At 40.9% G+C, this 22,705-nt stretch overlaps 1 protein-coding gene across 2 annotated transcripts in view; it reads left to right on the top strand.

Moving 5' to 3' along the window:
* LOC126203570 (microprocessor complex subunit DGCR8) overlaps nucleotides 1–22,705 on the top strand; it is a 237,318-nt gene that overhangs the window by 146,801 nt on the left and 67,812 nt on the right. For both annotated transcript variants that reach the window (XM_049937896.1, XM_049937895.1), the window contains 3 exons: nucleotides 1,726–1,838; nucleotides 13,743–13,874; nucleotides 14,438–14,643. In XM_049937896.1, the coding sequence (XP_049793853.1) occupies nucleotides 1,726–1,838; nucleotides 13,743–13,874; nucleotides 14,438–14,643 (451 nt within the window). The remainder of the gene's footprint in view (nucleotides 1–1,725; nucleotides 1,839–13,742; nucleotides 13,875–14,437; nucleotides 14,644–22,705) is intronic.

The raw sequence follows: 22,705 nt of genomic DNA on the forward strand, positions 1-22,705 counted from the left end.
GATGGGGAAGCACTGAAATAAACTGAGTAAAAAAGAAATTTATGGCACAACTTGACTAAAAGAAGGGATCGGTTGGTAGGACACTTCCTGAGGCATCAAGAAATTAAAATGAAGGCATGAATACAATAAGCAGGTTCAAATATACGTAGGTTTCAGTAGTTATGCAGAGATGAAGAGGCTTGCATAGGATAGACAAGTGTGGACAGCTGCATGAAGACTTTGTACTGAAGACTACAGCAAGAATGACCATTTTATTGGAACATACTATATAATACTCAAATGAGTGGTACTAAAAACATAAGAGAAGGCCCTGTAAGTTGCAAGACCACTTAGTCTTGCATGTGTGTGTTTCAGTTACTGTGGCACAGACATTTAATTAATCTCGTGAGTTGTGGCCTTGAAGGAGCCTAAACAAATCTGCAACACAGTTATGAACCTGGCCATCAAAAGCTCTAATCCTGTAGAAGTATCAGTCCTATGCAAATACCTCACCTGTTGCTGTGCTTGTAAAGATTTTCTCTCCTTCTCCCAGTCCTCACCAACCCTACCAATCAAACTCATCCCAAAACCGATACTAAACCCTGCCTTACTCAGTTTCCTCCTCCATCTGTGATTCAACCACCCAATCTACATAATATTGTTGCCTGTCCTAATTCTATTTCTGCTCCCATGGTTCATATACATGCAAAAGAACAATTGGGCTCGAACACCCTGAGTCAGTGTCCACATGTGTGTAAGTTTTGCTTGTGTGAATGTGTGCATGTGTTTTCTACTGCAGAAGAATTACTTTGTCTGAAAGGTATGGTAACTCCCTCACTGTGTCCAAGAAATATGTGGAACAGTAAGCTGTTGAGCATGTCATACAACACTGTTTGCTTGATTTCAGTGACAGCCTCTCAACCCATGGCATTTGGATTCTTCTCAATGCTCCTAGCTTCTCTGAACTATGCATTTGGAACTCTCTCTGCAACATATCCTTTGTTCCCATAACCCTCCTGCCTCAATCTTCGCTAATCCTTGTTCCTCGCCAAACTCTTGGCACACACCGCACACTCTCACAGGAAGCACTACAGCATCCCCACCACCACAAACACTCCTGCTGTGTTATCCTTCATCTTCCACCACCATGCTTTTTCTGTAGCCCCACTACCCACCCTATCCCAGGCAAGGTATCTTCCCAGCCCAGAGTAGCCATAGCGTTCAGAGATGATAGTGGCCAAGTGTGTGTGTGTGTGTGTTTTTTTTTTTTTTTTTTTTTTTTTTTTTTTTCCTTCATCTGATAGAGGACTTTGTCCAATAGCTGGATAATATCCTACAGCCTACTTTTAAATCTGCCTTCTGCTTCTCATTGCCTCCTCTGTGAGGTGAGTAGCTGCCTATCATAATTCATAATGTTATTGTCATTTAACCAGGATTTTCCCTTGTTTGATAACATAAACTAGTAATCCAGTTTTTCAACAAATATTGTGTAGCATCTTTAGTATCATCTCCGCCTATAGAAGACTTTGGTGCATTGACCAGAAGGCCAACTATTGATATAGGTAAAATGTATTCTGTATGCTGGTGTGCACTCTGCTGAAACATTGAGGGTAGAATACAGTTTCTAGTTGCAGTTACAAAACTCTATTGAATCTCAGAAAATGATTACCATTTAAAATTATTATTTTTCTTAAAATATGTGGCACAAAACTGAATCACTATTTCTTAAAATCTTCATTTTTTTAGGTCCTGGACAGAAAGAAGGAAATATACTAAACAAAAGAAGCAATATTTACAACTACAGCGACCAACTTTGCCGGAAGGAACAAAGCTCATTAAATTTCCTATTCAGAATGCAGGTGAGAGAAAAATTTCATTATGTTTTCCCAATTAATTTGGTTCCAGTTGACAAGGCAGTTTAGTGTCTTAAAAGAGCAGGGAGAATGTTCTTGTCACTATTAATAGTTGTTGTGCTTTGACGTTTCCATTATAAACTAAGTTTTGTTATTGTTTTTCTTTGCTGTAATATTGGTTTTGTTTTATGAATTGTAGTTACAAGACTATAATATTCATTAACTGTAAATTTTCTGCTGCAGTGGGATTAAAAAACGCGGTAGAGTTAAGGGTTGTTCTGCACATATACATCATGCATTCTCTGAAGCCATCGACTATTCAGTAGTGTTCTGAGTGCTCTGTTGTGTATGTCGTAGCCAGTGCGAGCATTATACATGATCTTAGTGAGTTATTTAGTGAACTATGGAAAATCCAGGATGGAATGTAACAATACAAGAGAAGGAAACTTGCTACTCACCATATAGCGGAGATGCTGAGTGGCGATAGGCACAATAAAAAGTTCACACAGTCATAGCTTTCAGCAGTCTCAGAGAGCTGAAACTAAACTGCGATCAGCAGCACCAGTGCATGATGGGAGTGACGACTGGGCGGGGGTAAGGAGGAGGCTGGGGCGGGGAGGGGGAGGGGGAGGGATAGTATGGTGGGAGTGGCGGACAGTGAATTGTTGCAGTTTAGACGGAGGGTAGGAGAGTGGTGCGGAGGGGGTAAGTAGCGGAAAGGAGAGAATAAGGAAGAAAGAAATTAAAAGACTGGGTGTGGCGATGAAGTGACGGTTGTGCAGTGCCGGAATGGAAACGGCTATGAAGGTTACGGGAGTGTAGGATGTATTGCAGGAAAAGTTCCCACCTGCGCAATTCAGAAAAGCTGGAGCTGGTGGGAAGGATCCATATGGCACATGCTGTGAAGCTGTCATTGAGATGAGGGGTATCATATTTGGCAGCGTTTTCAGCTACAGGGTGGTCCACTTGTTTTTTGGCCACAGTTTTTTGGTGGTCGTTCATGCTGACAGACAGCTTGTTGGTTGTCATGCCTACATAGAATGCAGCACAGTGGTTGCAGCTTAGCTTGTAGATCACACGACTGGTTTCACAGGTAGCCCTGTCTTTGAAGTGATAGGTAATGTTAGTGACCGGACTGGAGTCGGTGGTGGTAGGAGGATGTATGGGACAAGTCTTGTAATTAGGTCTACTACAGGGGTATGAACCATGAGATAAGGGATTGGGAGCAGGGGTTGTGTAAGGATGGACAGGTATATTCTGTAGGTTCGGTGGACGGCAGAATACCACGGTAGGAGGGTTGGGAAGGATAGTGGGTACGACATTTCTCATTTTAGGACATGATGAGAGGTCATCGAAACCCTGGCGGACAAGGTAATTCAGTTGCTCCTGTCCCGGATGGTACTGAGTTATGAGGGGAATGCTCCTCTGTGGCCGGACTGTGGGACTTTGTGAGGTGGTGGGAGACTGGAAAGTTAAGACATGGGAGATTTGTCTTTGTACAAGGATGGGAGTGAAGGCTTCAGTGAGACCCTCCATATATTTTTAGAGGGACTGCTCGTCATTGCAGATGTGATGACCACGAGTGGCTAGGCTGTACGGAAGGGACTTCTAGGTATGGAATGGGTGGCAGCTGTCGAAGCGGAGGTATTGCTGGTCATTAGTAGGTTTGATATAGTTGGAGGTTCCGATGCAGGCATCTCTAAGGTGGAGCTCAACATCTAGGAAGGTGGCTTGTTGGGTGGAGTAGGACCAGGTGAAGCAAATGGGGGAGAAGGTGTTGAGGTTCTGGAGGAATGTGAATAAGGTGTCCTCATCTTCAATCCAGATAGCAAAGATGTCATCATTGAATCTGAACCATGTGAAGCGTTTGGGATTCTGAGTTTTTAGCAAGGATTCCTCTAGATGGCCCATGAATACGTTAGCATAGGATGGTGCCCTGCGGGTGCCCATAGCCATACCGCGGATTTATTTGTAGGTAATGCCTTCAAAGGAGAAGTAATTGTGGGTGAGGATATAGTTGGTCATGTAGAGTAGGAAGGAGGTTGTTGGTTTGGAATCCATAGGGCGTATGGAAAGGTAGTGTTCGATAGCAGTAAGGCCATGGGCATTAGGAATGTTAGTGAAATGGTTGGTATCTTTTATATAGGAGGATAGGTTCTGGGGAATAGGTTGAGGGTGTTCGTCTGTGAGATTAGAGATCCTCTCAGTGGGGGCACAGTAACCGACCACAATGGGGTGTCCTGGGTGGTTGGGTTTATGGACTTTAGGAAGCATGTAGAAGGCGGTAGTGCGGGGAGTGGTAGGGGTAAGTAGAGAGATGAACTCTGGAGAGAGGTTCTGGGATGGGCCTAAGGATTTGAGTAGTGACTGGAGAGCCTGCTGGATTGCTGGAATGGGATCACTGTGGCATGGTTTGTAGGTGGAAATATCTGACTGCTGACAGAGTCCTTCTGCCACGTAATCCTTGCGGTTCAAAACTACGGTGGTGGAGCCTATGTCTGCAGGTAGGATTATAAGATCAGGATCAGTTTTTAGATGGTGGACTGCGGTTCTTTCTGCGGATGTAAGGTTAGTATGCATGTTGAGGGATTTGGGGAATGATGGTGAGCCAAGCTTCGAGGATTAGAAATTTTGGAAAGTTAACAGGGGGTGGTTTCGAGTTAATGGGGGTAGATTACGGTTGGATAGAGGAGTGAACTGAGTTAGGCAAGTTTCAATGTTGGTCTTTGGTTGAGTCTGATTGGTCGGGTTGGGGGGGGGGGGTACTGGAGCAACTGAATTATATTTTCCGCCAGGGTTTTGATTACCTCTCGTCTTGCCCTGAAATGAGAAATGTCCTACCTACTATCCTTCCCACCCCTCCTACCATGGTATTCCGCCGTCCACCGAACCTACACGATATACTTGTCCATCCTTAAACAACCCCTGCTCCCAATCCCTTACTTCATGGCTCATACCCCTGTAATAGACCTAGATGCAATACCTGTCCCATACATCCTCCTACCACCAGCTACTACAGTCCAGTCTCTAACATTACCTACCACATCAAAGGCAGGGCTACCTGTGAAACCAGTCATGTGGTCTACAAGCTAAGCTGCAACCACTGTGCTGCATTCTATGTAGGCATGACAAGCAACAAGCTGTCTGTCAGCGTGAATGGCCACCGACAAACTGTGGCCAAAAAACAAGTGAACCAACCTGTAGCTGAACACGCTGCCAAACATGATACCCCTCTTCTCAATGACTGCTTCACAGCCTGTGCCATATGGATCCTTCCCACCAACACCAGCTTTTCTGAATTGCGCAGGTGGGAAATTTCCCTGCAATACATCCTATGCTCCCGTAACCATCCTGGCCTCAGCCTTCGTTAGTCACTGTTGTCACCCATCCAGACCCTCCCTGTTCCCATTCCAGCACTACACAGCCGTCATTTCACCGCCACACCCAATCTTTTAATTTTTATTTTTATTACTTTCCTTTCCGCTACTTACTCCCTCCCCCCTCCCCCCTCCCCTCCACACCTTCTCTCCTACCCTCCGTCCAAACTGCAACACTTCACTATCCGCCACTCCCACCATACTATCCCTCCCCCTCCCCGCCCCAGCCTCCTCCTTACCCCCACCCAGTCGCCACTCCCATCGTACACTGGTGCTGCTGCTTGCAGTGTAGTTTCAGCTCTCTGAGACTGCTGATGTGTGTGCTAGTTGCACTTGTGTGTGTGCATGTGTGTGTGTGTGTGTGTGTGTGTGTGTGTGTGTGTGTGTGTGTGTGTGTGTGTGTGTGTGTATGTGTGTGCGCGCCTTCGCGTGTCTGCTGCTGGCAAAGGCCTTGATGGCCAAAAGTTATGTTTGTGTGAATCTTTTTATTGTGCCTATCGCGGCTCAGCATCTCCACTGTATGGTGAGTAGCAACTTAACTTCTCTCGTATTATTATTGCAACAATGGAATAGTGTTGTTTACTTTGGTGGTTCAAGATTCAGAAAGTTAAGTAAGTATATTGTGCATGAAACTTTTAATATGGATAAGGTTTGTGCAAGATAGATGCAGCCATATACGGGGGTCACTCCAAAAGAAATGCAGACTTTTTTTTTAAATCCATCTTTTATTCTACATGTTTGAAAGTTTTACTGTGTTTAGATACATCCCTTAGGAACAATATTTTCATTTCTCCACATAATTTCCATCCCTCTCAATTGCCTTATGCCATCTTGGAACCAGCACCTGTATACCCACACAGTACAATTCTGGACCAACCTGTTGGAGCCACTGTTTGGCAGTGTGCACAAGGGAATTATAATCTTCAAACCTTGTTCCACAAAGAGAGTGTTTCAGTTTCCCAAAGAGATTATAGTAACATGGAGCTCGTACTGTTCCAAAAGTTCGCTGCATACCGTTTTTCTTGTTTCCTGGGAACCCACGTGGCACAAACCTTTTTTAACACCAACACTTTCAGTATTCTGCAAACACTTCCTTCTCCTATCCCAACGTAGCATGACAATTCGTTCACTGTGATGCATCTGTCAGCAGGCACCAATTCGTTAACACTCTGCACATTGTCTGGAATGTGTGCAGTACGAGGCCTGCCGCTGTGAGAACAATCCTCAATATTGCCAAGCCCTTTTTCATCACATAACCTGCTTGCCCACCAACTAACTGTACTGCGATTGACAGCAGCATCTCCATACACCAACCTCTTGTGGAATATTCCCACTGCCTCGTTTTCACAGCACAGGAATTCTATGACAGCATGTTGCTTCTGACAAACATCTAGTGTAGCAGCCATCTTGAAGACATGCTGTGACGGCGCCACAGGTTGAACTAAGTTTGAAAACAAGCAGGGAGGATGCATCTACACACTGTAAAACTTTCACACATGCGGAATGAAAACTGTATTTTTACAAAAATAGTGTGCATTTCTTTTAGAGTGACCCTCGTAGCATAAGAGAGAAAATATGTCTCAGTAATATTGGCATCATTAAAAAAACAAACAGAAGTTGGTGGCATTGCTTAAGGAAACATGAGTAGAATTTCATCTGCTGGAAAGGTTCTGCTAATGTTATCTGGTACAATGAATCCTGTTTTATTGCTTGCAAAGAGTAAAATAATAATAACTCATGAATGCTGGGCAAGGCTTTTGGACTAACTGGGTGAAAAAGTAAGTGTGTGTGTGTGTGTGTGTGTGTGTGTGTGTGTGTGTGTGTGTGTGTGTGTGTCAGAGCATAGGTTGCAAAAAGCAGGAAAAAAAGTCAACTTTCATTGGAATAATGAAAGCTGCTTTGAAAACGGAGGATTTGAAGTACTGACTGTCAGAAAATCCAGCCTAGTACAGATTTGAAGTGCCCCCCCCCCCCCCCTCCCACACACACACACACTGGCATCTACTTATTTCCACATCTAAGGAAATTTATGGTTGAAAAATTTTATCTGTCTGTGAAAAGATCAGTGGAGCTGTAGTTGAGGATTTCACAGACCTTCTGAAAAACACTTCAGTGATAAAATATAATGTTTAGAAAAGTGTTGTGCAAAGTGTATCGATGAAAAATCCTACCTACTTGAGCAATATTCTAAAATAGGTCACATAGGTAATCTGCTTTGCCGAATTTTTGCATGTCCCTATTAGTCTACAAATGAATGACTGATCCTATGTGATTGTTCAATTTCATATCCCTGCAAATTGTTACACCCATCTGTTTGTATGAATTTATCAATTCCAGTTGTTACTTGTTGATATTGTAGCCACAGGCTACTATGTTTTGTTCAGTTGGTATTGTGCACAATTTTAAATTTATGTATTTCAACATCAGCACATGTTTAGCATCTCTTCAAACTTCAGTAAAGCCTAGTTCACATGACGACATTGGGTTGCGCCACACGTTGCTTGGAATGTGTTGCATGCAAGTGGTTTCATATATGACTGTAGACACGGCGACACCAGTGTACACATCAGTTTCATCGTTTTGTGGGTCCCTGAGTTGTGTCTGAAATGAAAGTTTTGGCAGCTGCACGTTGCACGAGTTGTGATGGAGTTAAAGCTTGTTGTGTGGAATTGCTGCACAAGGAAAAAAATAAGAAACGTGTTTTGATTCGTGACTGGATGAAGAAAAGACATTAGCTTGGTTGCTCAGCATCCTTGCTGAAATAATTTATAATGGAAGAAGTTATCTTAATTATCTTATAATGTCACCAGAACCATTTACATTACTTCTAAATAGAGTTAATTATGCAATAAGGAATAAAGGTACTGTAGTGCATGAAGCACTGTCGCCAGAACTGAAATTACGTATCATATTGCATGCATTACAATTGAGAACACTCGGTATGCTATAAGATATGGTTTTAGTTGGTGATGACGCTATTTCACTAACATTATTAACAGTAATAATTATTAATATTAGCAACAATAATTATTAGAAGCAGGCCACATGAACTACTCTCTTGAAGATAGATCTGTACAGTAGCAATATTTCAAAATTCTAACATATGTGAATGGGGAGCACTGCAGCAACATTTTAAATAGATTAATATTGAATAAAGAATGCAGCTTCTTGAATTTGTATAGCCTTCCCTCCTGTCAAGTTGCATATGTGCTCCTAACTCAATAAATTTTGCCCTGCAGCTCAGGTATTGTCAAACAATTTAAATTATAATTGCACATGACGGTCTCAGCGGCAGCAATATGTTGCATATTTTTGTAATCAGCATCACTGAAATCCCACAAACACCTGTGTAAAGTATAGATATTCAAAAAGCTAACATTATTCTCCATCCCCACTTCATATTTCAGTTTGTCTATGCTTTACGAACACACACAACCTCAAAACTCAGGAAACTAGTGTCGCCAAAGTTGGAACACGCCGAAAGTGTTCAGTTTCACCAACGAGTTGCCCAAACGCTTGGCGCGCATGCACAGTGACCAGTAGTGCAGTTGCCTGCAACCTAGTGTCGTCGTGTAAACTAGGCTTAACATAATCCCCTGCCTCCAGAACTATGCAATTATTTTCTGTATCTTGTAAATGTTTTCAACTGCATTGAATAATGTGCTAATTCCAAAATCAGCAAATTGTAGTTCTTCATGCCCTTCTTCACAGTTTGGTATGTCTGCATCTGTTTCTTTTCAGAGTTCTTTGCTGGCTGTTCCCTATGCTTTTTCTGTTCTTATGTCTCTTGTTTTAATCCACATGTTTGCTCTTCAATGTTGTTTAGATTTTTTTCACCAGCCTTTTGGCTTCCTCATCTTTGTGTCCCTCTTCTTGTTTTTTTTTTTCTTCTTTTCCTGTCCCACTTACTGATTCCAGCAGTGTACTTATTTGAACTCTTCTGTTGGGAGAGTTAATTTGGAGTTGGAACGGCTGCTTGGGTCGGGTGCGGGGGCCCATATTGGTGTGGTTCCTGTTGATTCTCTCAGTAGGTGGGACTATACCAGGCATGGCCTACATCTCAACAGGAAAGGGAAGGGGAAACTGGCTGGGGTAATAGCAGGAAATTTAAGGGGGGGAGGCACTGCCATGAATAATAAAATACCAGTGGTTACAGGTATTGGAGCAGTACCTTTTTTAGGATAGGTAAGACAGAAAGATGTCAAGTTCTACGAGAGGTCAGGATTAAAACAAATCTTCAGTTTAGGAAAGAAATTAAACAGCACAATTCTAGCACATTGGCTCACCAATCACAGCTGTCAATTATAAATTTTCACCAATCACCAGAAATTTTATCTCCACCAAGTTGTATCTCAGTCCTAGGTAATTGCATTGATGAATTAAAGTCACCCAACCCAGTTGACATAATCTGCCTCTCTGAACACCATGTGACCACTGGTATAGGAACTAGGCCTAAGCACAATGAGAAACTCAGACAGGAGAGTACTGCAAATGTTAGAATAAGGAAAGGTTCTCATAAAAGTATAATTAAAAATAATGTAAGTATATTTCACAAAATATTGGGAGTTTAAAGAATAAAGTAGATGAGCTTCTGGTTTGTTTAGAAGATTTAGAAGCTGAGAATGAAATAGATATACTATGACTGTCTGAGCACCACATTGTTACTGAAATGGATAAGGTAAATGTAAGTGGATATAAGCTCTCTGCACATGTGATGAGAGAAAATATGGAGAAAGGAGGAGTTGCCATATATGTCAAAAGTTATCATTGTGCAAAGAGTATAGAAACAAAAAAGTTTTGTGTAGAGAAACATATAGAAGCATGTGCCTGTGAGCTTAAATTAAAGAAAGGCACATTTATAATTGTAACTGTATATAGGTCCCCATCAGGAAATTTTCATCTATTTCTGAAAAATTTGGACTCCTTGTTGTGCTATCTGTCACACAGGGGGAAGCAAATTATTATTTGTGGGGACTTCAATGTAGATTCTCTGAAAGAGGGTAATAGGAAAAATGACCTTGAAGTATTACTCGGTTCTTTCAATTTGACACCCGTTATTGATTTTCCTACTCGGGTGGTAAAGGATAGCAGCTCACTGATAGATAACTTCTTTATAGACCAAGATAAGTTTAACCAGATAAATGCTCAGCCTGTTGAGAATGGTCTTTCTGATCATGGTGCACAGCTAGTTACAATATATGACATAGCTCCATTCAGCAATACTAAACAGTCCTCCAAAGTAGTACGTTCAGTCAACGCTTTAACAATTGCAAATCTCAGGGAAAGCCTACAGCAGTTAGACTGGGATGAGGTGTACCGTGAACCTGATGCCAATTTAAAATATAATTTATGTCATGACATTTTTGTAAATGCATTTGAAAACTGCTTCCCCAAGAAAATAGTTAAATATACTCATAAGAAACCTTGCAACAAACCATGGGTTACTAAGGGTATAAAAATATCTTGTAACCGGAAAAGGGAAATGTATCTGACAGCAAGAAAGAGTAGTGACCCAGAAACTATCAAACATTATAAAAACTACTGTGTTATATTAAGAAAAGTTATTGAAAAATCCAGGAGTATGGGTATCATGTCTGAAATCAGCAACTCTGATAATAAAATTAAAACAATTTGGAATATTATTAAAAGAGAAACAGGTCAACCAAGAGGAGAGGAAGACAGTATTACCATAAAATTGAATGGAAACTTTACGAACAGAAAGTCAGAAGTTGAAAATATTTTTAATAATCATTTTCTAAATGTTGTGGATATAGTAGGATCCAGGTGTTCATTAGAAGATGCTAGGCTGTTAATGGAAGAGGCCATACCTATGCAATTTGATACAATTGAAATCTCACCCACTTCTCCCTCTGAAATTAGGAAAATAATAAACTTGCTTAAAAGCAAAAACTCACATGGAATTTATGGCATTTCCAGCAAAATACTAAAAGCTTGTTCTCAACAGATAAGTAAGATTCTCAGTCACCTGTGTAATAGCTCTCTGGAACAGGGCATTTTCCCTGATAGACTGAAATATGCTATTGTTATACCTTTGCATAAAAAGGGGGATAGATCTGATGTCAACAATTACCGTCCAATCTCCCTTGTAACAGATTTATCCAAAATTTTTGAGAAAGTAATGTATTCAAGAGTAGCTTCACATATCTGTAAAAATGAGGTACTAACAAAATGTCAGTTTGGTTTCCAGAAAGGTTTTTCAACAGAAAATGCCATATATGCTTTCACCAGTCAAATTTTGAATGATCTGAATAACCGAACACCACCCATTGGGATTTTTTGTGATCTCTCAAAGGCTTTTGATTGTGTAAATCATGAAACTCTGCTGGACAAGCTCAAGTATTGTGGCATGAGTGGGACAGTGCACAAATGGTTTAATTCGTACCTAACTGGAAGAGTGCAGAAAGTTGAAATCAGTAGTTCTCACAACATGCAAAGATCAGCACATTCCTCAAACTGGGTAAGTATCAAGAATGGGGTTCCACAAGGGTCAGTCTTGGGTCCTTTGTTGTTCTTATTATATGTTAATGACTTGCCATTCTATATTCATGAAGAGGCAAAGTTAGTTCTCTTTGCTGATGATACAAGTATAGTAATCACACCTGACAAACAAGAATTAACTGATGAAATTGTCAATACTGTCTTTCAGAAAATTACTAAGTGGTTCCTTGTAAACGGACTCTCACTGAATTTTGATAAGACACAGTACATACAGTTCCGTACAGTGAAAGGTATGACGCCATTAATAAATATAGACCTTAATCAGAAGCATATAGCTAAGGTAGAATATTCCAAATTTTTAGGTGTGTCCATTGATGAGAGATTAAATTGGAAGAAACACATTGATGATCTGCTGAAACGTTTGAGTTCAGCTACTTATGCAATAAGGGTCATTGCAAATTTTGGTGATAAACATCTTAGTAAATTAGCTTACTACGCCTATTTTCACTCATTGCTTTCATATGGCATCATATTTTGGGGTAATTCATCACTGAGGAATAAAGTATTTATTGCACAAAAGCGTGTAATCAGAATAATAGCTGGAGTCCACCCAAGATCATCCTGCAGACATTTATTTAAGGATCTAGGGATATTCACAGTAGCTTCTCAGTATATATACTCTCTTATGAAATTTGTTATTAACAACCAAACCCAATTCAAAAGTAATAGCAGTGTGCATAACTACAATACTAGGAGAAAGGATGATCTTCACTATTCAAGATTAAATCTAACTTTGGCACAGAAAGGGGTGAATTATACTGGCACTAAAGTCTTTGGTCACTTACCAAATAGTATCAAAAGTCTGACAGATAACCAACAAGTATTTAAGAAGAAATTAAAAGAATTTCTGAATGACAACTACTCCTACTCCATAGAGGAATTTTTAGATATAAATTAAGAAAAAAACAAAAAAAAATATTTAAAAAATAAAAATAAAAAAATAAATAAATAAAAAAACACAAAAAATAAAAAAGTTGTTATATTAACTTAAGTATGTTGTTAAATTAACTTAATTATGTCATGTATTGGAAAATTTGACTCGTTCCACATCATTACGAAATATTGTATTCATGATTCATGGAACTAGTATTAATCTAATCTTCCATTTTACCTCTCTTGCACCACTTCCTTGTGCCCTAAGATCTCCTTAACAGCCCTTGATATCCCACTAATATTTTGTAAGGATTTCCTCATAGCTACTTTTATTTTGAATATCTTGTAGAATGTGCAACTGGCCTCTCACTACCCTCCCAGATATTTCCTGCAAATTCTGTTGTTCCTGACCCAGTATTATTTTATCTATGTGCAATCACAGTGCCAAAAAGTTCTCAGCCTATTTGTCACAAAAATTCTAGAGGTGTATGGTCAGCTGTCATGCCTCATCTCATGCTAAGAAATGTCTCTAATGTAGTTGATTCACACATGTGGCTCCTCTGCTACAAAATATAAACAAGCAAATCCTCACTAAACAATCCAAACCCCATCAAAACAGACAAAAGAATTGGAATTAAAGTTGAATACTCCAGGTTTACTCCACTCACCCATATTATCTTTTTCTTATCTCCTTTGATGCACTCTGTATTTTTCCCCTATACTATTCTCTCAGAATTTCTTTCAGAATCAACCCACCCTTCGTCAGCATCCCTGCATAAGTGAGACCCACCTTTACTTCACACATTTGCATGTTCTACATGGAATGATATGCCTAATGCTCTGCTCTGTGGTCCCTTCCTGTCCCTGTCACACAGCACTTGTCTTCACCACCCATATCACATATCAGCCCAGCAGCCTACTCACACATGTTGGTTTGCGGTGCTATGAGATGGCAGTAGGTCGTTTTCTGTTGTCTCTGAAGCAGCTTATTACTCTTTTCTAATTGCATATCTGCTGCTCAGCGCCTCACGGATTTGGTGAGTAGTCATTATGTTAAAATTTCAGGGTGTGAAATTTTTGTTGTAATTGCTTTTCCCTCGAAAATATTACAGAGATTTTTATACCATCAATACTATTACAGGCTGTCGAGAAAATGGTCATCCAAGGAAAGAGTGGATTATGAATCCAAATGGAAAGAGTTATGTTTGTATTCTTCACGAGTATGTCCAGCACGCATTGAAGAAGCAACCTTCTTACAAATTTAAGGAGCTAGGTAATCATTTCTGAAACTTACCTAATTCTTTTTGTTAATTCAAGGAAGAGGTAAGCATGAAAATCATCTGTCACGGTACTCAAGAGCTGTATTTTCTTACGATCATTTTTAAACCGAGTGTCTGTAATTACGATCATCTCAGTTTTTGTCCGAATGGACATTCAGTTTGTGTTTACTGTGTTAGATGCTTGAATTACAGCACAACAATAGTAGTAATAGTAGAAGTAGTAGTAACAGTAATGGGTACGATGATAATAATAACAATAATAATAATAATAGTGGTGGTAGTAGTAGTAGTAGTAGTAGTAGTAGTAGTAGTAATGAGAAATATAATGACAACCTGAAATTATTTATTTGAATTTTTATATAATTATTAATAGTAAATTTCATCAACTAATGGATATGAAAAAGTATTATTTTTAGATTGAGTTTTAATAACATGAGCTGAGGTGTCTGAAATTCTAGTGAAATCTTCTGTCAATGTGTTGTTATAAAGATTAACAAATAATTTACAAAGAGTTTTCTTATTTTCATGTATCTTAGGTTGTTATTTTATCTTATAGAAAATGCAGGTACACCCTATTCAGCTACAGTATCAATAAATGGCATGCAGTATGGAGTTGGATATGGGACAAGCAAAAAACAAGCAAAATCAGAAGCTGCAAAAGCAACCCTGGAAATTTTGATTCCTGAAATGAGAGAAAAAATTCAGTCAAGTGACAGAGGTGGGGCAAAAACTGAACATGGATCATCAGACTCATACCTATCTGTAAGTAAATTTTAATGGCCATTGGTGGTTATGTTAGTAGTTATAGTAGTAGTGGGAGCGGCGGTGATGTATTATCCCATTGTAATCGAAGAAAACAATGGGAAGAATGGTGATCAGACTTGTCAAATTTAGTTTGGTCATGGCTCATCAGACAGTTCTTTAGAAGTTCTGGATCATTGTCGATTTCATTCAGCAATTGCTGAACAATGTCTACACAATGTCATTTTTGCTCAAAATTCAACAGTTTTGGAACAAACTTTGCTGCTACGCTTTTGATGCCCAAAACATCCAATAAAATTGCTTGACATGAGCCAAAGTATATGTCCACATAATCAGCAACCTTTCTGATGGTGGTTAGGTGATTTTCAAGAACCATTTTCTTTGCTTCCACATTGCAGTCAGTAACTGATGTGCTAGAGCATCCACAGTCATCATCACCTTCAACATCATCTTTACACACTTTGAGACTTGTGTACCACTTGTAAACTCCTTTCTTAGATTATATTAGATTAATTATTCATTCCATAGACTCACCCTCCTGGGTGTAGAACATGTCAGATAAACACATTACAAAAATGTAATTAGGAAAACTTGTTTCATTAATTTTAATGATCTTCAGTCAATAAACAGTGAAATTATGTACATGAATTAAAATTAAACTTCTAATATTTACAAGTATAATACTTACATCTGCTTTCATTAAATCCACCATCCACACAGCAGCTAGTTACTTGGATATTTCAACCAAGTATTGTCAAAAATTAAAGTAAATTATTCATTTCAATGATCCTCATTTAAGAACAGTCAAATTATGTACAAGATTTAAAATTTAGCTTCCACTATTTACAGACTTAAGACTTACATCTGCTTTCCATACATCCATCATTCATACAGTAGATAGTTACTTGGCTGTTACAGTCAAGTATTGTCAAAAATTGAAGTATAATAAATTTTCATTAAAATGGTCTACTGCACCTGTTGAGAAATTTATGGATGGAATAGAAGGAGTTGGCCACCAAAAATTCTATTAAATTACATTTAAATTGTGCCTTGTCTGAAACTAAGCTCTTAATGGTTGCTGGTAACTTCTTGAAAATATGCATTGCTGAATACTGGATTCCTTTCTGGGCAAGAGTAAGTGATATATATATGTATATGTGCGGATGGATATGTGTGTGTGTGTGTGTGTGTGTGTGTGTGTGTGTGTGTGCGTGCATGCATGCGTGCGCGCTATTGTATACCTGTCCCTTTTTTCCCCATAAGGTAAGTCTTTCCGCTCCCGGGGTTGGAATGACTCCTTACCCTCTCCCTTAAAGCCCACATCCTTCTGTCTTTCCCTCTCCCTCCCTCTTTCCTGATGAAGCAACCGTGGGTTGCAAAAGCTTGATATTTGTGTGCGTGTTTGTGTGTTTTTTATTGTGTCTATCTACCAGCGCTTATATCTAAAAACAAATATGTTGTAACTTACCAAACGAAAGTGTTGATATGTTGATAGAGACCACAACAAACACAAACACACACACAAAATTCTAGCTTTCGCAACCCACGGTTTCTTCATCAGGAAAGAGGGAAGGAGAGGGAAAGATGAAAGGATGTAGGTTTTAAGGGAAATGGTAAGGAGTCATTCCAATCCCGGGAGTGGAAAGACTTACCTTAGGGGGAAAAAAGACAGGTATACACTCGCGGGCACGCACACACACACACACACACACACACACACACACACACACACACACACACACAAGTGATATGTCTGCTTGTGTCTGTATATGTGCGGGTGGATATGTGTGTATGTGTGTGTGTGAGTGTATACCTGTCATTTTCCCCCCTAAGGTAAGTCTTTCTGCTCCCGGGATTGGAATGACTCCTTACCCTCTCCCTTAAAACCCACATCCTTTCATCTTTCCCTCTTTCCTGATGAAGCAACCGTGGGTTGCGAAAGCTTGAATTTTGTGCGTGTGTTTGTGTTTGTTTGTGTCTCTATCAACATACCAACGCTTTTGTTTGGTAAGTTACATCATCTTTGTTATATAGAGGGAAACATTCCACGCAGGAAAAATATATCTAAAAACAAAGATGATGTGACTTACCATACGAAAGCGCTGGCAGGTCGATAGACACACAAACAAACACAATCATACACACAAAATTCAAGCTTTCGCAACCAATGGTTGCTTCGTAAGGAAAGAGGGAGCAGAAAGACTTACCTAAGGGGGGAAAAAAGGACAGGTATACACTCGCACACACACCCATATCCAACCACACATACACAGACACAAGCAGACATTTGTAAAGGCAAAGAGATTCGGCAGAGATGTCAGTCGAGGCAGAAGTACAGAGGCAAAGATGTTGTTGAAAGACAGGTGAGGTATGAGCGGCGGTAACTTGAAATTAGCGGAGGTTGAGGCCTGGCGGATAACGAGAAGAGAGGATATACTGAAGGACAAGTTCCCATCTCTGGAGTTCTGACAGGTTGGTGTTAGTGGGAAGTATCCAGATAACCCGGGCGGTGTAACACTGTGCCAAGATGTGCTGGCCGTGCACCAAGGCATGTTTAGCCACAGGGTGATCCTCATTACCAGCAAACACTGTCTGCCTGTGTCCATTCATGCGAATGGACAGTTTGTTGCTGGTCATTCCCACATAGAAAGCTTCACAGTGTAGGCAGGTCAGTTGGTAAATCACGAGGGTGCTATCACACGTGGCTCTGCCTTTGATCGTGTACACCTTCCGGGTTACAGGACTGGAGTAGGTGGTGGTGGGAGGGTGCATGGGACAGGTTTTACACCGGGGGCGGTTACAAGGGTAGGAGCCAGAGGGTAGGGAAGGTGGTTTGGGGATTTCATAGGGATGAACTAAGAGGTTACGAAGGTTAGGTGGACGGCGGAAAGACACTCTTGGTGAAGTGGGGAGGTTTTCATGAAGGATGGATCTCATTTCAGGGCAGGATTTGAGGAAGTCGTATCCCTGCTGGAGAGCCACATTCAGAGTCTGATCCAGTCCCGGAAAGTATCCTGTTACAAGTGGGGCACTTTTGTGGTTCTTCTGTGGGAGGTTCTGGGTTTGAGGGGATGAGGAAGTGGCTCTGGTTATTTGCTTCCGTACCAGGTCGGGAGGGTAGTTGCGGGATGCGAAAGCTGTTTTCAGGTTGTTGGTGTAATGGTTCAGGGATTCCGGACTGGAGCAGATTCGTTTGCCACGAAGACCTAGGCTGTAGGGAAGGGACCGTTTGATGTGGAATGGGTGGCAGCTGTCATAATGAAGGTACTGTTGCTTGTTGGTGGGTTTGATGTGGACGGACGTGTGAAGCTGGCCATTGGACAGATGGAGGTCAACGTCAAGGAAAGTGGCATGGGATTTGGAGTAGGACCAGGTGAATCTGATGGAACCAAAGGAGTTGAGGTTGGAGAGGAAAAACTGGAGTTCTTCTTCACTGTGAGTCCAGATCATGAAGATGTCATACCCACAATTAAAGGGAACAGCCTTGGGCACCAGGATGGCCCCCTCGTACGCCAACCTATTCATGGGTCGCTTAGAGGAAGCCTTCTTGGTTACCCAGGCCTGCCAACCAAAAGTTTGGTACAGATTTATTGATGACATCTTCATGATCTGGACTCACAGTGAAGAAGAACTCCAGAATTTCCTCTCCAACCTCAACTCCTTTGGTTCCATCAGATTCACCTGGTCCTACTCCAAATCCCATGCCACATTCCTTGATGTTGACCTCCACCTGTCCAATGACCAGCTTCACACGTCCGTCCACATCAAACCCACCAACAAGCAACAGTACCTTCATTATGACAGCTGCCACCCATTCTACATCAAACGGTCCCTTCCCTACAGCCTAGGTCTTCGTGGCAAACGAATCTGCTCCAGTCCGGAATCCCTGAACCATTACACCAACAACCTGAAAACAGCTTTCGCATTCCGCAACTACCCTCCCGACCTGGTACAGAAGCAAATAACCAGAGCCACTTCCTCATCCCCTCAAACCCAGAACCTCCCACAGAAGAACCACAAAAGTGCCTCACTTGTAACAGGATACTTTCCGGGACTGGATCAGACTCTGAATGTGGCTCTCCAGCAGGGATACGACTTCCTCAAATCCTGCCCTGAAATGAGATCCATCCTTCATGAAATCCTCCCCACTTCACCAAGAGTGTCTTTCCGCCATCCACCTAACCTTCGTAACCTCTTAGTTCATCCCTATGAAATCCCCAAACCACCTTCCCTACCCTCTGGCTCCTACCCTTGTAACCACCCCCGGTGTAAAACCTGTCCCATGCACCCTCCCACCACCACCTACTCCAGTCCTGTAACCCTGAAGGTGTATACGATCAAAGGCAGAGCCACGTGTGAAAGCACCCACATGATTTACCAACTGACCTGCCTACACTGTGAAGCTTTCTATGTGGGAATGACCAGCAACAAACTGTCCATTCGCATGAATGGACACAGGCAGACAGTGTTTGTTGGTAACGAGGATCACCCTGTGGCTAAACATGCCTTGGTGCACGGCCAGCACATCTTGGCACAGTGTTACACCGTCCAGGTTATCTGGATACTTCCCACTAACACCAACCTGTCAGAACTCCGGAGATGGGAACTTGTCCTTCAGTATATCCTCTCTTCTCGTTATCCGCCAGGCCTCAACCTCCGCTAATTTCAAGTTACTGCCGCTCATACCTCACCTGTCTTTCAACAACATCTTTGCCTCTGTACTTCTGCCTCGACTGACATCTCAGCCGAATCTCTTTGCCTTTACAAATGTCTGCTTGTGTCTGTGTATGTGTGGTTGGATATGGGTGTGTGTGCGAGTGTATACCAGTCCTTTTTTCCCCCTTAGGTAAGTCTTTCCGCTCCCGGGATTGGAATGACTCCTTACCCTCTCCCTTAAAACCCACATCCTTTCATCTTCCCCTCTCCTTCCCTCTTTCCTGACGAAGCAACCATTGGTTGCGAAAGCTTGAATTGTATGTGTATGATTGTGTTTGTTTGTGTGTCTATCGACCTGCCAGCGCTTTCGTATGGTAAGTCACATCATCTTTGATATATATATAAAAAAAACAAAGATGATGTGACTTACCGAACGAAAGTGCTGGCAGGTCGATAGACACACAAACACAAACATACACACAAAATTCAAGCTTTCGCAACAAACGGTTGCTTCATCAGGAAAGAAGGAAGGGGAGGGAAAGACGAAAGGATGTGGGTTTTAAGGGAGAAGGTAAGGAGTCATTCCAAAAGGACAGGTATACACTCGCGCGCACACACACACATATCCATCCGCACATACACAGACACAAGCAGACATTTGTAAGGCAAAGAACAAAGATGATGTAAACCACCAAACGAAAGTGCTGGTATGTTGATAGAGACATTAACAAACACAAACACACACACAAAATCACAAAATTCAAGCTCCAGCAACCCACAGCTGCTTCATCAGGAAAGCAGGCTGATGAAGCAGCCGTAGGTTGCGGGGGCTTGAATTTTGTGTGTGTGTTTGTGTTTGTTAGTGTCTCTATCAACATATCAGCACTTTCGTTTGGAGGGTTACATCATCTTTGTTTTTGGATGTATTTTTCCCACGTGGAATGTTTCCCTCTATTATATATAATTCCTAGTATTGATACTGTGTACTAAGCAGTTAGTTGGAAAAAGAGATGTATTCTTCACAACAAACTTAATTAAGGAATAAATATACTGAGAACCTGTGGTTAGTATGCCCAATTCTGTGAATGGGTTTTGACATGATGTTCTTGGATTTACACTACACATTACTCTTATTATACTCTTCTGTACTCTAAAATTTTTTCTCGGTTTGAGGAGTTACCCCAAAATATGATACCATATGACATAATGGAGTGAAAACAAGCAAAATATGCCAGTTTTTTTATATTTATATCTCCTATGTCTGACATAATTTGCATTGCAAACACAGTCTTGTTTAGGCACTTTAGCAGTTTGTTAGTATGTCGCTCCCAACTGAATTTATTATCAAGTTGTAATCCCAATCAACTTCTCCTATTTCCATGTCATCATATTTTGTACACACACTAGAAGGAGATCTCTTGGAAGTTCTGAATTGCATATAGTAGGTATTTTCACAGTTTAATGACAGTGAATTGTCTATGAACCATTTATTAATGTCAGTAAAAATTTGATTTGCTGCCCTTTCTAAATTTATATTTGATTTACTATTTATTGCAATGTTTGTATCATCTGCAAAAAAGGGAACCTTGGCATCTGGTAATGTAAGAGATGACAGGTCATTAATACACACAAGAAAAAGTAGTATGGAACCTTGGGGAACACCACATGTAATTCCTTCCCAGTCAGATGATGTCTGATTGCGTACTTCGGAACTGTTACGTAATGACACCCTTTGTTTTCTGTTAGTAAAATATGACTGAAACCACTTTGCAGCACTACACGTGATAGTTGATTTGCCCAAGACCACAGTCATATTTTTCAATTTTTTTTTTATGCAAATTCTGTGATCCATCTTTTTCAAAAGTAAAAATTCACTCAGCACTCGAAAACAAATATAATCTTTTTGACTGTTAACAATAAACTAAGTATTCAAAATAGCTGAAAAAGCAAACATACATCAGGAAACTTCCTGGCAGATTAAAACTGTGTGCCCGACCGAGACTCGAACTCGGGACCTTTGCCTTTCGCGGGCGAGTGCTCTACCAACTGAGCTACCAAAGCACGACTCACGCCCGGTACTCACAGCTTTACTTCTGCCAGTACCTCGTCTCCTACCTTCCAAACTTTACAGAAGCTCTCCTGCAAACCATCAGGAACATTTGTACCAAAAAGATAAAAGAAATTGAAAATTTGTTGGGTAAAGTGTATGAAATTAAAAAAAAAATCCCATTACTTCTTTATTATATCCCAAATATTTGTTTTTAGAAAAATTTGAAAATAGAAATAGAATTCTACAACAATGCTGCTTAGATTGCTGATGCACTATTTATGTGATGTTCTCCAACATCTGTTAGGAGCATCAGGAAGAAGGATGTAGACAGAACACACCAGCTGCTGAACGAGCAAGAACTGTAGCTGTGTTCATAGATTAACAGATAATGGTAGGGTGAGAAGGGAAGCAGGTATCTGTTTATAACTGTTACTACATTTTAAGCAGTTTGTCCCTCAGAATAGAGGATGGTAGGAAGAAGCAGTCATTCACAGGTGCGAAACAAGTGAGAAGTAAGTCCAGAAAAAATAATCGGAAATAAAATTAATACATATTTGAATATGAGAAAAGGTATCATGTATAGATACTGTATACATGTATTAACTGTTTTTCATCATGATGAATTCAATAGTTGAGGAGGCCACAGAGCTGTGCGCTGCAAGGTATGACCATCATTGCAACTGCATATTGTAGAGCACTGTATCCTCAAGGCAATACCTTGTGACAGGTGCTCATTCCCCATAACTCACTTTGCAACCATTGTGGGAACACATGTCCACCAGTTTCTGCACTTGGTATCACATGAAGTGCACTCACTGAGTGGCACACACTCACTGAGTTGCTCTGCAATACAGCTAAAGAAACATGGACTCTATGCAGCTTTGCCACAATGTAGTGGCACTAATGGGCCCAGCGTATGTTGGAATATATTAGAATTAGACTATCTTTGGTCGTGCGGTAGCGTTCTCGCTTCCCACGCCCGGGTTCCCGGGTTCGATTCCCGGCGGGGTCAGGGATTTTCTCTGCCTCGTGATGGCTGGGTGTTGTGTGCTGTCCTTAGGTTAGTTAGGTTTAAGTAGTTCTAAGTTCTAGGGGACGTATGACCACAGCGGTTGAGTCCCATAGTGCTCAGAGCCATTTGAACCATTAGACTATCTTTGTAGCTGTAAATTTTCTGTGTTTTCTACAGAGAAAGTGTATGCTGTATATGACAATATTATGAGAAAGATAGATTGCTACTCACCGTATAGTGGAGATGTTGGGTCACAGATAGGCATAAAAAAGACAGCTAAACAAGTAAGCTTTCAGACAAAAGGCCTCCTTCTGAAGTACACCGCGCGCGCGCGCACACACACA

The sequence above is a fragment of the Schistocerca nitens genome, chromosome 9 (assembly GCF_023898315.1).
Source record: "Schistocerca nitens isolate TAMUIC-IGC-003100 chromosome 9, iqSchNite1.1, whole genome shotgun sequence".
Taxonomy (NCBI): Eukaryota; Metazoa; Arthropoda; class Insecta; order Orthoptera; family Acrididae; genus Schistocerca; species Schistocerca nitens.